At 36.5% G+C, this 17088-nt stretch overlaps 1 protein-coding gene across 4 annotated transcripts in view; it reads right to left on the bottom strand.

Annotated features, from left to right (window-relative positions):
• Window positions 1-17088, bottom strand: part of CDH13 (cadherin 13) — a 475482-nt gene that overhangs the window by 375123 nt on the left and 83271 nt on the right. For all 4 annotated transcript variants that reach the window (XM_035336428.1, XM_035336427.1, XM_035336422.1 and 1 more), the window contains exon 2: window positions 10762-10873. In XM_035336428.1, coding sequence (XP_035192319.1) covers window positions 10762-10873 — 112 coding nt within the window. The remainder of the gene's footprint in view (window positions 1-10761; window positions 10874-17088) is intronic.

Below are 17088 nucleotides of genomic sequence, written 5' to 3'. Positions count from 1 at the left end.
TTGCATCTAGGAAGAAGACAAGTTTGGGCACAGATTTATGTGTGGAAATCAAACTTTAGCAAGATCAGCACACATCTGGGAAAACTGTATTTCTTGCTGTAGATATGCTTCTGATCATAATCACTCCAACTTATTTGTTTCAACACAGAAAACACAAAGAGTAGGAAACATCTATGCCTTTTATTTTGTGTGGCTGCAGAGGTAACAGTCACCTTACAGTTCTGCCACAGCCCAGTCCTTCAAGAATGGCAAACATTTTGCATAAGAAAAACCTTCTGCTGAAGCTACCAGAGTTTAAGCATATTCTTACATTGAAGTAGAGTTAAATTTCAATATAAAGCATAGAGGGAACTTAAGTTCCAGCTTAAGTACCTTGTTAATCAGGATCTAAAGCATAGCTAAGGCACCAGAAAGAGTTAAGTCAAGTATGTCCAGCACTTGTTCAATTACAATTTCATTTCAATTAATTATCAGCGCTAACTGTAGTTAGTATCGTACAATTCTGGGAAGTGATGCTGACGTATAAAAACAGTAGTAAGTAGTCAATGACTAATATTTCTAGGAGCATTAAAACTAATAGATTTATTGTGCAAGTGTTAAAGCTTCTATATTTCAGTTTCTTCTAAGTTTATTGGAGAAGCTATTAAAGACAGTGTCTCAAAGAATAAAAGTGCCAGAAGTAATAATCTCATTTTTAATAAAGTTTCTTATTTTGATTTACAGTCAGTAGAAGCTGCTATTCTATTATGCCATAAAGCCTCTGCCTACCTGCGTAAGATGTCTCAGACATTTCTCAGAAGAAACACCCAATCTTACAGAACACTTGGAGTGCTTTATTTTCTTATTAATCTGAGGAGTGAACTGATTGGCTCCATTATTAAAGATCATTTTACAGAATTTCCTGTGACACAAACCTTATTCTTAAGAATTAGAAGTAAGCTCTTTATATAGGTCATATATTACACTGTATAACTCCCAGAATACTGATCTCTTTTCCTTTGAATATTGCAAAAAATACTTATTTCCTATTTTCTTCTCACTACAGAACACTTAATTTGATTCTCCACAGACAAACCAGGCCAAATACCACCTTTGTCTAGAAGAGCCAAGATTAAGAACAAATAAAACAAGCAACCCCCTGACACGCAAAACAAACAAACCAACCCACAATAGTAAGAAAACCACCAAACCTATTTTCTTAGGCAACTGAGTTCATGGCCTTCCTTGCAGCCACAATAAACCTTGCACATAATGAAGCTTCCTGACCACACCACTCAGTAGCTGCCTTCCTACCCTCTGCATCATTTGTTTGCATGTGGCATCATGCTGGAACACAAACTCCTGTATTCCTGGAGAGGAATTAAAGAAATTCCCAGGGCTTTCGTCACAGCTGCCTGGTCCTTCAGGTCTAAGGGAGCTCTTTGGTCAACACAGCTGCACGTTGGTTCCTCTCTTGCAGTGGGCAATCTCTTGCAAACACTTCACCCTCCTCCCTCAAGCACTGTGACAGCAGAGCAAGCCTCTCCTCACGTGCAAACAAAGCAATTATTGGAGCTGTGCTGCTCCCCACAGCAATACAGACATACCACCCCATGTGCAACAGCTCTTCAAGGCAACTTTTAACTATAAGTAGGTCTGCTAACTGTGAGGTTGGTAAAAGTAGGAGTCCTGAAATATCGTACTCCAGGAAATTAGTACACGTTCTTGTTCATTCTTTCTCTTCCTCAGTATATCTGGCATACAGCAAGAGGCATCACAGAATTAATGCATCTTTCTAATGGTAGCTATCCATAACACAAAGCATCGTGAAATGTAACAAGAGGAAATACAATTAAAGATAGATGTGCACAGTTCATGCTTCACCTGTCAAATGAGCAGCAAAATAAAGGTAACATAGGCAATGAAAACAAAAATATTTTAGGTCTCATAGAAGCAACTTCTGATCTTAGCATTCAAATCTGGTTGTTTTTACTGGAACATTAAAAAACACTCATTTAAAGTATTCTTATGTTTACAGCTTCAATCAGTTTCATGAAAAGAAGCTAAAGTTGACTGAATGATGTTCTGAATGGTATTAAAAGACAAGGAAAACCTGGAAAACATTCTTAAGCACCTTTCTACAATGACAAAATCTCCAAAATATAGTGAGCTGTCATGCCACAACTCATGAACTTTTTTAGCTAGAATTAACCCAAAATTCACGCATATTTGTGACTGTTCATGGTGCTCGATTCAACTGGTCAAAACCGACATTCTTCTGCAGAGGCCAGTGTAAAATTCCTCATTTCACATTCCAGCAGTGCAGTGGCATTGACTGTCACATGCAAGCCTTGCACAGGCTGTGTGTTCCTGCTTCCCACCCCACCTTGCACTTCTGAGACTCGGCAGAAGGATGGAGCACTTGGCCCAGTGTGTAATCCACAACTGCTGACTGCTCCTACTCCCCTCTGACCCGTATGGTGAAGGACAGCAGACAGAACAATGACAAGAAGAGATTCAAGAGTGAGCACCTGAAGTTTCCTGAATTAAGTCTCCTGCAGAAACACAGAGGCTTGGTCATCAATACATCAACATTTCCTCTATGGTTTATGTAGCAGCCTTTATTCTGAACCTGGCAGGAGGACTGCAATCTCCAAGACATGGTAAAACTGTGGAAAACACTTTTCTACCTTTCTGTCAACTGTGCAGCACTGATGTGTTTTTTTTTGTTGTTGTTGTTGTTTTTTTTTTTAGTTTTTTTTTTTTTTTTTTCATCTGTTCCCCCCTACCTTTTTTTTTTTTTTTTTTTGAGGACCAGAAGGTGGGTACAGGGAGCCAAACATACCCACATTGCATTGGTGGCCAACCTGGTACATTTTAACACTTTTGCTTCTGGAAAATAAACATTATCTGAACACTTTTTTTCTTTATAATTCCTTGAATTCACCTCCCACTGTATTTATTCTTCAAGGTTGAAGCTATATTTTTGTATAGGTTGGTGTTAATGTCAATGTAAGAGGTCAAATTATAGTGGTCTCCCTACTGTTTTATTGTAGGAGTTGAGAGCTGGCACTGTAATTAAAATTCCAGTTAAATAAAGCCTGCAGGAGTCCTACTTATAAACCAAGCACTTTGGTTTTCTAGCATACCAGCATGTTTTCTGTTGCCACTAGTTCACTGTCAGACAAAAGAAGTTAAACAAAATCCACGTGCCTGAATGTATTCTACAAACAACACTTCTTATCAGTATGTTAGGCACAGAATATACATAGATTCCAGTTACAGAATATATTAAAAAAAATGAAATTAAAAAAAATGCAACCATTTTTTACAATCTCCTCTGCAGTATTTTGGCCAAAATTGTCAGACAGGACAACTCAGCCTATAACATAAACCTAGATCCTGCTGAAAGGAGGATCACAGCTGATGAAAAGGAACATAACGAGTTGCAATTTGCCCTTCAGAAAACTAAACCTGAATTCCTGGTTACAGAATGGTCCCATTCATCAATTAGATCAATTATCATTTACTTCAATCTGGCATGCTTTTAGTCCTAGAACTTGCTGGCAAGTGTTTTGCAAATATGTCAAATACATACCGATGGTTGCTACAACTTCAGTGAAGAATTTATCTTTTGCTATCGACTACCTGTAAGCTGCTTCAGTGTTGCCTCTGTTGTGCTTCTCTCTTTAAAAGCACCTCAGTTCTGCTTCAGTTCTTGAGAGAGAAGGTGGCACTCATTTTTAGAGAGGAAACGGTCCAAGCTAGTATTGAAAGTAGAGCCCCTGTCTAAAGAGCAGCATCCCAGATTGTTATAGGCATCATCTTTTAGGCCCTCCCAGTGCTCCCAGTTTTATTGCTACCTTTTCTTTTTTTTTTTTTTTTAAAAAAAAAAAAAAAAAGGATTATTTGCTACAGAAATTTCAGATTTTTGATCATTTTCAGTCTGGCTTTCTTAAGGCAATTTCTTATTTCAGTAAATCCTACCAGCAAACACTTTAATTAATATTCATAGCATAAAACATGACATGCACTTATTCCACTATCTACAGCTGTACTTGTCTGCCCAATAAGAAGTAGTCGGTACCAGGCATACAGTCATGCACACAAAATCACTCCAAAATGACCACAGTTTTCAGAATCAATCCATAAAAAGTTCCTTTCTCTTATCTAGAAAAGAAGTTCTGGTGGTTAAGCTGAACTGAGACAGACAACAAAATCAAAAACACCAGCCTCCAGCTAGAAAAAAAAGCACTCAATCTAATAAATTTCTGAAAGACTTCATGAGTTTATTGCCAATGTTACTTATTCTCAAAGAGAGATGGAGAGATCACGTGCTACAGGAAAGGTATGTAAAAAGGAGATGCATCCATTAAAGCAGACAATAGCCAACATGTGCAGACAGATTGCTCTGTCAAGGAAAGACTGCTTTAAATAGGCAAAGGGAAAGAAAAACTGCAAGTTGAAGCCTGAGCATAATCACAATACAAAAGTTATAATTTGATTTGGTTAGCAGAGAGAAATTCCAAAAGCTAAAAATTAATTGTGAAATCCATCTGCAATTATTTTCAAGAATACTTGCATGCTTTAAGATATCATTGTTTATGTTTAAAGAAAGATTTAACCTCTCTTACTTCCATTAATTCTTGCTAAGTGTCCACACTGCAGTTTGAAGCATAATGGAACAGGTTAGCCGTCTTTTGCATGGGGCTTTTCTAAGATGCTCAAATTAAAAGCTGTCAGAAATGCAGTCTGTGGAAATCCGAAGCTACTTACAACAGAAGAGCAGGAACGTCTCAGCATGCAATCATTCATGCTACATCTGTTTGTCAGATGCAAACAGCATCCTCCTGACAAAGATGGGCTGATGCTGAAGGTGTTACAGCACAACCCCAGCTCCAATGTCCAGAAGTCATATGTCCCTACCCCTCATTTCCTCAGGAAGATTGCCCTGGTGAATTTTGTCAGCCATAAGCAGCATTTCATGTCAGACTACTTGCTTGCTGTGTTTTGCCAAGATACTTACATTTCCTTAGAAGATTTTAGCCTTCCAACATGCTCATATGGCTGAATGAGGCTGCCTCTTGGCCTGCATCACTTTTCGGTTAGGGAGCGATAATTTAGTTAATCTAATTTTTGTTTTGGAAGCGCCAACTGGAAACGAAAAGAAAAAGTCTTCCATTAAAGCACCTGGGGACATTATTAATACAGGGTTTGCACTGCACTGAGCAATGGACCCATCCTGCTTATACTGAGCAGTTGGTCATTGATTTAGACTATTAGAAGAACAGCTGGCTTGTTTCTGCCAACCAAAGCAGAAACATATTTCAAAAAGTATTCTCTGTAAAATATTATGGTTCATGGAAAGTCTCCAGGAAAATAAATAAATAAATAAACCTGATCTCAAACCAAGTAATCAGCTACTTTTACCTTCCAAAATCCAGGATCTACCGGTTAATAAAGCATGCACAGTTACTGTAAACATCTTCCCCAATTTTATTTTATTTATTTATTTATTTATTTTAACCCAGGGTTGCATGGCTTTTCTGACCAGAACAGACAAGACACTTTCTGGGTTTAGTTTTTCATTTTCTCCACCTTGCAATAACGATAAAGACTTGATAATGGCAAGAGGAGGTTTCACCAACACATATGGCTTTTCCTCCATTACTCTACAAGAGCTGACTACATCCGAGTTTTTGACTTAGCATGGAAGATATTTCTCAGAGACAAATTATTTTTTCCACATTGTCATCTAATATCTTACCCTCTTGCAAGAAAAAAAAAAAAATAAAATAGTTTAATTAAATGTTTATTCATAAAAAATCAAACAAAGTATATTTTTTGACTCAATTCCCCTCAGATCCTGTTCATAAGCTGACAAGTACTGTTTGGAAGGCAACTCTTTGGACACCCATTTTGTTTTGTTTGTTTGATTTTAAATTGTTTTTGCTTTAGTCATGTGTGAAAGGAGTCTAATAGATGTCAGTGTTGTGTTGAAACATTGCTCTGCATGCATCTATTCAGAGACATACCCGAGATGTTCTATATTAATAATCTTACAATAACAATACCTATTTGTAGTACTTATGCAGAAATTTTTCTCATTATGTTTGTGTAAGAGTTAAGCAATACTGAAATTTTGGTAACAGGAGCTTGGCTTCCTACAGCTATTTAAAGGGGAACAGCATGATTAAGGGATATCCCTAATGTCTGGCTTCAAATCCTGACTAATATGTCCATCCACATGGCATAACACCAAGTCCCAGAAGCCTGGACTTAATCATGTATTCAAGTGCCAGCAGTGAGGCTCTGGAATTCAAGTTCTATACATGGCTACATGCACATTAAGATGTATTTTGGACTATAAGCAACATTCGGCTTTCTGGTTTGAAAGGCTGTCAGGTATATTTCTGTAGAACCTGCTAATAAACATCCATCATAGGAATCATTTTTCAACATTTTGTAAAGTACATTCCTTAATATAGTGTTATTTATAAGAAACAAAAATATTTTAAATGTTTGTAAAATTCAAAATCTGTTAGAGACCTCCTTATTTTGAATAGACATATCTGTGCTTCAAAAAGGATGTACTACAGATATATATACCTGATTAAGTGAAAATTTCATAGTTATCTAGTTGTTGCCCAGAAGTCTAGACAGTTTTGCCTGCATGAAATTACTAAGCCAAAACCTTACCTCACTTGAACTTGTTCTTTTGCAAGCTGCAACTACCACCTTTAGTTCTAATTACCTAAAACCTGGCATATTCAGTGTGAAGAGCCAACTCTGGTGTATAAACCTCATGTTAAAACTCTGTAGAGGATCTGGCAAATTACAGTATATTGAATTAGGTTGCCAACATCGGCTCTATACAAGTTGCAGAAAAAGTGAAGCAGGGGAAATGAAAAATGTGATAACTGTATGGATCAGCGTAAATAGAGAGTAACAATGTAATATCAATAGACTATTCTGCAACTGGTTCATGCTGTCTGTAAAGTCAAATGGCATGGTAAACAGCAGGAATACTAGATGTGATAAATCACAGATCTCACACAGCCTTAATCTATTTATCTGAGCATCTGTAGGAAATGTTTTGATGTGTGTGATCATCAGCACTATGATCCATGTACACACCTAATGTTGTAATAGTAGGAACGGTCTTCTCTGATCTTTCCACAGGCATTACTCAGTTCAAGCAAAGGAAATCTTGTTGGAGGCTTCAGCCTTGTTAAACAGCAAAACTGCCTTCAAGTATTAATGGTAAGCAGACTAATGTATTTCCCACCATATGAGTAAACAAAGATGTTCTATATGACTGAATAGAAATGTCTTTGTTCAAATCCACAGAATGAAAAAGCACACAAATGCAAACAGACAAAGCTGTGATCTTGAAACAGCTCAAGCTCTGAAACATGCAATCTATCATGTTAGAGACTGAAGAGGTCAGCCATTAATTAACATCCAAATTAAAGCTTTTCAAGTAAGGGTCAAAAATTCCTTTGTTTTGACATTTAAATCACTGACAGTGTATTCCCCATTTTAGTATGCACAACACATCACCTAATGCCTTATGTTAATTGCCTCAATTTTTCAAGTGTACTATTTGATTTATTGTCAATTAAAAGTACCCCCAAAAGCCCAGGCACATGTATGTTAAGTATAAACATGATTAATGTAACACAGTTACATTTCCACCTTTGATGGGTCTGATTAGGAACTTTCTATCAGCCTGGCATGATGGAGCATTGTCACTGCCCGTGACCTGTCAGCATTGCTGAAGACAAGCTTGCTGATGAGAAAGCATATTGACAGACACAAATGTTTCAGAAAGGTAAGACCTGCAATTAATGCTGTCAATTATCACCTTATCAAGAACCTAACAATCTTTGTGATCTTCTCTGTTTAATTGCAGAAGACAGTCTTAGGTATAAGCTAAAAGAGCTACAAAGAAGAAAAATCCAGTAGTGTCATTGCCTGTTAAAGCAACAGTTATGGGGACAGACTCTTCAGTATTTCCAGAGAGTGGCTGTATGAATCCTCTCCTAACACATCAAGGGACCATCTGGTTTTAAGAAGATGGCATTGGGGTAAAAGAACTGGGCAGTTCACAAGCAGGTGAGAAATGCTTGGTTTTGTGTGTGGCCGTAGAAAACACAAGAGATAAGGACAGAAGGTGATCTGATGAGGAGAAGAAAAAATCCATCGTAAAATACAACAAACAAAATTAGGATAATGAATGGTCTGAGTAATGTTAGAGGTTGCTGTTAAGTGAGATGTAATGATAAATCAATAAAAAAGTAGTTCAGTCTGAACACAATGGGATAAAAGATAACAAATAGCAACAGGAGGCCAGTGAAACTAAGGGGAAGGAAGGCATGCATAAAAAACTGGACTGATATATATCTGTTACAGTCAACTTATACATTGGTTTTGATAAGAATCAGTACAAGTAAGAATAATAAAAGATAAAATTATGTACCCTTGCTTTGGGGTTATCCTCCCACCAGGAAATGTAAAATATAATTAATATTACCATATTTAGAAATAATAAATACATAAGAATCTGCCACAACCTATATTTAACTGCTAGGAAGATGCTGGCAATGAAATGTACAGTAGGTCCTTGCTTAAACTGAAAAAAAAAAAAAAAAAAAAAAAAAAAAGACTTTATAGCACTTCAGAAAAGAATTAAGAAGCTCCTTTCCTTTCCTTATTGAGGACTACAAAAGCAATCACTGCTACAGACCTGCTTTGCATACTCGCTCTATTAATTTACATAGCTCTGGAAAGCCTCACATTCCAATGCAACCGCTAAATTACAGCGCTCTTGGGTAATGGGTATAAAAAGATGCAAGAGCATGCAAAGTGTATTCAAACAGACAATTAAAAATATCAATTCTGTTGACAGCTAAAATGAAGAAACTGTGCAGAGGTTTAATACCACTGCATGAAGGACATACTATTTACAAGTGATTGAATTAACTAGAATCATGCATCGACAATCTGCCTTTGTTGAACATTACATATTAGGCCAATTTAGTGTCTGCTTATTAAAATAATTTAATTCCCAAGATTGTTTCCAGGCGTTTCTAGATCTCCTCCTGTTCTTTCCTTCTTCTTACTTTAATGACGGCATCTTAATTAATGTGCCAGTTTCACACCAGTGCAGTTTGCTGATTCACCACAGAGCTGACCAGTCAACACTGGCTTGATCAATTTATCCTTTACTTGTTTGGCAGAGCAAGCCCAAATCAGCAGGAGATCTGGGCAGACATGCAACAGCCTCAAATTTCAGAAGCAAACAGAATACAACAAAGGTTATTTTTATTCAACTTAACAGTAACTAGTTAATACCGTTTTTCCTTGCACAGGTTTTCAGCATTGGAGACTTATCAGCACCACCAGCACAGGGAAGACATGAACCTGGTAAAGCTGGTCCAGAGGAGGGCCACAAGGCCCAAGATCTAAAGGCTGGAGCACTTCTTCTATGAAGAGCTCCTATGGAACACCTCTCCCTCTCCACCTGAGAGAGCTGGGGATTCCATTCAACCATTCTCTGAATCTATGATTAAATGCAATCTACAAATTTCTATTTTAACAATGTAGGAATGTTTAAATCCAATCAAACTATGTTCATCAATGCCCGGAAGCAATTTTGGGATTTAAAACAACAATTTAGAGCAAAATTGCCTAAAGAAATTGGAAGTTTGAAATCTGTCTTCTAAACTGTATAATCTTACAGTTCTGAATAGCATTTTTGTTTTGTTTTGGTTTTAAATTTAGTGGTATTTTAAAATCTGTATGCAAATATATTATACCTTCATCCAAACAAGCATAACAGTGCACGTATATCAATATGTTGTAATAGTACCTGGAGGCAAATGAGGTGGGAAACGTGCATTTAATGAGTAACATTGCTTTGCATGTCTTTGTTTCACTAGACTGTCACTATGCACTGCCTTATAGGATCTAGATACTGTATTTAGATAGCAGCACTACTATCTCATGCTGCATATCTAGAAATATTGTGATTTAACAGCAAGCAACCAAGCATAACTAGGGAACTATTAGTAATATATATATAATGTGCAAATGTAGATCTGTTTGAAAGTTATGAAAATGACAGCAATGTCCCAAAGCCACAGGAATGAACAAGTTGTATCACTTGCTTGTTAAAAATATGTGAAGGAACTAAAACCAGGACTCAAAGACAGTTGAAGTTTCCTTTAGCGAATGTTTTAAGCATACAGCAGCAGCGTGGATGTGACACCTGGTAATTTGAAATATTATTGAATAATCCATTTGTACAACACATGCAGTAAAAATTTTCTGTCACTGATGATCACGAGCTTGATCCAATCTCTTCTGAATTTCATGGAAATGCTTGGACTTACACAAGCTTTGAACAGAGGTTGCATTCTAAGATACAAGCTTCTGAACCTAATTTGCAGAGAGGAATTACTAGTGAAATTTCCAAGCAATCTCCAATATTATAGAAAAGACTGAAAAAAAATCCAAGGAAATTTACTTTTCAAAAACTGGATGATTTTAAGTTTTCACAACGTTCATATTATCCTAAATTTATGTATATATAGTATTTTGCCATCTCTAATACATGAAACCAAGTAAACTCTCTAGAGATATGGGAGCACAGACAGAATCATGGCAATATTCAACACCTTACGTAGAATAAAAAGCTTTCTTATAAATGGCTGGAGTGATACAAACATATAGGCAATTCTGATTTCTGCACAAGAGTAATATATGAAAATAACATACGGTTCAGAACTGGCTGGTCCTCTGTGAATTCAAATGGCTGTTCAATATAAAAAACCTTTTGCTGGAATCCAGGGATGCATTCTAAATCTTCTGCACATGCAAGCAGCAGAACCTGAAGAAACAAAGGAAATGGACTTTGAACATCCACTCACTCATCCATCATGTTAGCTTCTGGGAATGATACTGGATTTGGGCTCAGTGCTCATAAAACCAAATATTGGGCTCCACATTCATAAAACAAAATATCTATCACATCACACTTCCCCCTTCAAACCTTGCTAAATATAATTTTTATGTAAGCTTTTGCTTTTATGTGTGTGGGCTGGCATAGAGATTACAAAACAGTAACTTTGAGGGCTAAGTTCTCAGTCCAGATGATGAAAAAGGATATTATTTGTCTTTATGAAGACATGGGATGCTTTTAGGTTGCCCCTAACAACACAGTTGAACCCAGTTCAGTTTAAATATGTGCTTAAACTAAGCACTTCTAATTTAAATAATTTGATTTAAATAATTGAATGTAAACTGTTTTCTTTTTTTCCTCTCGAGTCATAATTCATTCATTTTCCTCATAATCAAAAACTTCTTTTCACCAAGGGAAGACTGAAAATTAAATGTGTGCATCATATTGGAGATGGATCTGAAAATTGAAGTTAAATACAATTTGTATTACTCTTGGTATGTAGTCACCAAGGCTCTTTGTCACTACAGAAAACACCTTGGCAAAGAAGGGAGCTTAAAAGCTAAATAAGATTTGTTGGAAATAGGTATAATGCCAATCTCAGTCTCTGAAGTTTTGTGTTCTATCTCCAAGTACAAAAAACAATCTGAAGTGCTATTTTTCTTGGCAGTTTTTAAATGAGAGCAGAGGGGTAAGAACGTCTGAGAAAGAGTCAGCAGGAAATATATACTAAGTAGTTTAAAAGGTTAAAGAGAGAGGCAAAAGGAGGAAAGGTCAGGAGAGTAGGAAAACCCAAATCTTTATTTTTCAACTTAAATGAACATAGCCTCATTTTCAAAAGTAATTTCTGCTTCAGAACATCCAAAGGTGGTTTTCAAATCCTGACCTTAACCTGGTGTACACAGCACCATGATCTCAAAATTGTTGTGGCCATTGTGCTTCTTGTTGGACATCCAAAGAAAACTCAAAGAGATTGGACACCCATAATGACCAAGGTGAAGAAGGTCAGGCAGACATGGCTGCCCTGAAAGCCACATTTCATGGTTCTACCTCCACAACATTACTGTCTAGGTAAACTGATCCTAATCCTACAAAGATGCCCTGCTAAGTTTTTTAACATCTGTGTGTTTCCCTCGTAGCCACCACTTGTAATCCATTCACTCAAACACAGCAAAACATTTGCTGCTCACTCTCTTCATGCACTTCATACTCACCAAGTTTCACATGATACCATTTATAGAAATCAAAGGCAGCAGTACCTAACCTGGTTTGCATTAGTTTTTCTTACCGAAACCAAGCATTGGATCATTTGTTTCATGTCACTGACATTTGCTATAAAAGCTTGGCTAAAAGTGCTACAGACTGAGAAATAGCCAGACTATTTCGTGACAATTAAGCTGGTGGTATTCAAATGCAGCAGATAGACACCTTTCCTTTCCTCCCTGACCTCCGCTACATTTGTCCCTTTGAGGGATTAACCAAGAAAGAAAAGAACGACTTAAAGTAGTAATACACGAAGCAAGGTGAAATACACTTGCCTATTATTCACTTCTATATGTCCATGTAACTGCTGCCTTTCTTACAAAACCTTAAAAAAGCACAGTGACTAATCCCTCATTCAGTTATTGAGACTGATGTATTGATTTTATTGGAGACTCTGCACTCTACAGAGGTTGAGAATTGAACCGTGTTCCCCTTCAGTCCTCCAGTACAAGGTATCCATAAACACAAACATACATACTCAGAGCCTCCCCTGAAAATTGTGCATGAATCTCGATTACTGATCAAAAACATCCTGGTATGTATTTAAATGGTCACATGCACACATCAATGAGATTTAAACATGTATTTTCTGCACATATTTTCCCTGCACAGAGATGTATTTTTAAAGTACCTGTCTCTCTGACTCGTGCTATTACTGAATGAATATGCACAAAAATACAATCAAGATATGCTTAAATTTAACTACAAACCTATTTCTTCCCCTAAAGGACTAACACATCAAAGAAGAGGCAAATCATGTTGTGATCTCCCAGCTTCTGAAGTCTTAAAGTTGAAACTCTTGTCTTATAGAGCTATAAATGAAAAGCCTGCTCTGAACATCATCTACGTCAGTGCTCTTCGAGAAGAGAATGTCTATTTTATCAGATTTGTGACAGTATAAGTTGACTTTGAAATCTGGGCAATCTAAATAGGTCATGAGTTAACTTCTGTAAGCCTGGTACAGAAGCTTCACATAATACGGATGTAGCAAATAGAAAATGACCTTTACTCCCTTTGAAATAATTACAAGACTCAGGCTTGGCCTTGCTGTGAAATGGAACATTTTATTCTACTTGTGCAATTCCAAGCACTTTCTTCTCAATGTGTCAGACAAGACGTTAGATTTGCCACCACACGGAGAGTTTTTAATTAATTATCTTTTAGAAGCACAAGCATTCTTTTAATTTACTTGTCTCATGAAGAAACTTCTTCTATAGAACTAAATGTCTATCATGTTAAAATAATTTCTTTTGAGTTTCTTCATGTTGTGAGAAAAAGTCTTTAAAAATATCTTGAAAAAAAAAGCCAAGCACAGCTTTGCATTGAAGGCAAAGAGAATATTGTTCAAAGTGGAACACATTCTGAATTTATCACCATGTAGATTTCACATTTTTTTAATGCAATGGAAGTGTTTGTGGGCTGATAGCTACCTAAAGAAAGAGCACAGCTAAATACACTGAAAGTAATGTTTAAAAAGTGTCATATATGTAGAATTTGGAGTATATAAACATTTTTCACACGTAGTTAAATATGTACTGGGCAATTAGTACAAAAGGATCCTTCACCCACTGCTAAGAAAAAAAGCTGCATTCCTGAAAGAACATGACTATTATGTAACAAAATTTGCACATGAAAAAGCCTGAGAAGCAAACCAAGGAGATTTGACCACTCAGACCTAAAGCACCTCTGTTCACTGACAAGCAGAATCCAAGTTTTTCATAACCTAATGTTTTTCAAAACTGTACAGAGTGAAGACTCGTTTTTAATATCCTGACTATTTGACTTTCTGAATTTATTACCAGTCACTATAAGGAAATGTCACTAGTTCAGATAACTCCTGTGAAAGTTTGGTCACTGGGCTAGAACTGTGTATCTGATGAGATATCAAGCCTAAGAAACACCTTTATTATTATATTTTTTTGGTAGTTAATAAAACAGCAGGCACATGGTTCTGACCTTACTGACCTCAACATTTGCACTGAAAACTGCTCCCATAGAACATGGGTTAAAAAATCAGAAGAGGACTGCAATTTTATACCATGCCGCAATGGAGATTAATAAAGCCCCTGATTTTAAAATACCTCTGGGCAATGCTGCATCTCAAAACCCAGAGTTCCTTTACCTCTGTAGTGATGGAAAGTTAATCTCTGTAATGACCTTCCACAAAATTACAAACATTCTTTTAGGCTCTCCCAGATTCAATGTATGAAGCAACTCCATTCAGATTTGATTGGCCACTCTCAAAATGAATTCGCTCTCCTTTAACTGTAAAAACTCTCACGCCTTCATTAGCCCTACTTGCATTAAATCAGCTTTCTATTATTAAAAATGCAACCTTCAGAATATTAATTACATTTCACATATATTCCTATGGTGTTAAAATCATCCTAGTGCCAGGTTTTATTTAAACAGAGATGTAACTGGTGCAGACACCTGTGAAAACCATCTGCCCAACGGTGAGTTTTACAAACAAATACAACCAAGATCTCATTTCATGTGGCAGTATTCTATAAGAACACATTCTACTTTTGACTTCAGGAAAGTAACTTTAAATGCAAAAATTAAAAAAAAATAATAATATAAAAATTCACAAAAGAGTTAAAATAGAATTTTAGAGTTACAACCCATCATTTCAAAAGGCCCCAAAATAATGAGTAATTTCTTTAGAAATTAGATTTATTTTCTCAAATTGGGGGGGGGGGGCAGTTTGGGGGGAAAGTGGGGATGGAATTATTTTGACTTATTTACTTGTAAAAGTATATGAAAATTTATGCTCCGGAACTTTTCTCTGGAAGCATGAGAAATGAGAACTAGATTATATATATATATATATATATATATATATATTTTGCATATGACAACTTGAGATTTTCATATAAAATAGTGATCCTAAGAGCTGAGCACCAAGAGGAAAAAGTAATCTGAATAATGAGAACCTCCAACACCAAATTAAATTGCACACGAAAAACTATTTTTTATCATGGAGATTGAGAACTCTCTATCTTAAAAACCTTTCTATCTTCAGGTGCTGCAATACTAGACCCCAAAAATTGGATGAGGAGGAAGCTGTCAGAGAAGAAAAAATAATTAAGATGCACACAATCGCAGTGATTCGCAGAGAGATGACGAAATCCCTTCCTACTGGTCAGTAAGAGCTATTCATTGATTTCATGATTTTACTCATGATTTACATGAGGGAGCTATTTAAATGAAATTAACAGAGGGATACTCAAACTAAGCTAAAGACAGCACTGCTTTAAATAAGGTTCTTATTCTGCATTATGACTCCAATTAGAGTGCCAGCAGGTCCTGAGGCAATCGTTTCATCAAATCACATACAGACTGGACATGAAGCTCTCCTTGTCTTCTGGTACTTTTTAACATCAGATGGCAGAGGGAAAAGCTCAAAAGCATGAATACCTTATCCTCTTATTTGCATAATTATCAAAGTGTTTTTTTTTTAATACTATATAAAGGTATGCTGAATTATTTATCTCTGAAAGTGACTAAAGTAACTAAAATACACAGCTATATTGCAATAATTTGATTTCTAGAGCACAAATGTTTGGTGATTTTTGTATCCAATATTTTCACTATGGAGGGAAAGTTTTCACCGTTTCAGGCTTTAACCTTTTTATCTGAAAAGGGTCTCAGAAAAAAGAAGTATTCACAAATCTCTACAGCTCTACCTTTAAATCTGATAGTGAATTCAAGTCATTTTTGTAAGAAATGCTATTAAGATTTGGCACTAAGATTCTTCAGGGATGATAAATATCCTTTTAAAGGGTCTACATATCCATTTACTGCATAGCTCTGTCCTAAAAATGAAAGTCACACTTGGAGTACTGAAGGGTGGGCTATGAAAATGCAAATTAGAATGACTTTATTGGCTGAAATGAATTCAGTTCTCCTGTCACTAAGTGGTGTGACTGTGGTAGGCATCCATTAACTGGAAACAAAATATGACAAACTCTTTTGTGAGAGTTTCTAGCACAGGAACTTTCTTTTTATGAGCACTTTCCTTGTGAATGTATGTTTATTACAAGCATTTTATCACAAATCCAATAAAAAGTGTGCATCTTCCATGACACTGGAAATCTTGTTAATTTATTTGAAAACTAATTTGCCAGCACTATTGTCTGAATATACAGCTACTTTTCTTCTGAAAGAAAGAGCCAGAATGAGGAGGAAGATGGCATACCACCATGGTATACTTGGGTAAACAAAGCTGCCAAGAGGTGCCTAGCACTCAAAGATCCATCACAGTCATTTAGTCCTGTTGAGCTTGGGTGGGGGACCAACAACATTTTATTAAGCTTCTTCTGAGGTTCAGGCACACCTGAACACACCTCCATGCTGTGAACACAACCAACACACTCAGAAGCCAGAGGTCACTGAGAAGAATAGCTCAGCCTGGGGTTGCACCAGTGTCAATGCAGTGTCAATACAGGGGGTCCCTGGGTATTTTCTTACACTGAAATCCTTACTACCACAACTTCCATGCTTCAGAACATGAGCTAGCATTGCTCAAGAGCAAGCTTTAATTTGGGAATCAAGAAAACAAACAAAAAGTAAACAAAACACATATATAGGCCTGTATAATTTGGGTCTGTATACAAAGAACCATCTCTATTTTTCAGCTGTGGCATGCAGGCATAGCATAGTTTCCTGGCCAGATCATTGATTCTTCTTCTGTTCCACAATTCTGGACCCTCATTCTGATGAGCATTTCATAGCTTCCAGAATAAGTGTGTTCACGGTCAATTTATAGCCATTTATTCTTGTACCAATCTTTGTTTCATAACTTAATTAACCTTTTTTTTCCTCTCTAAGTCTTCAACCTGTTAGGCTAGCCAAACCAAATTCTTTTAATCTCCTCCTAT

The sequence above is a fragment of the Oxyura jamaicensis genome, chromosome 11, assembly GCF_011077185.1.
Source record: "Oxyura jamaicensis isolate SHBP4307 breed ruddy duck chromosome 11, BPBGC_Ojam_1.0, whole genome shotgun sequence".
In the NCBI taxonomy this organism is placed as follows: Eukaryota; Metazoa; Chordata; class Aves; order Anseriformes; family Anatidae; genus Oxyura; species Oxyura jamaicensis.
This window is presented reverse-complemented; position numbering and strand designations above follow the sequence as displayed.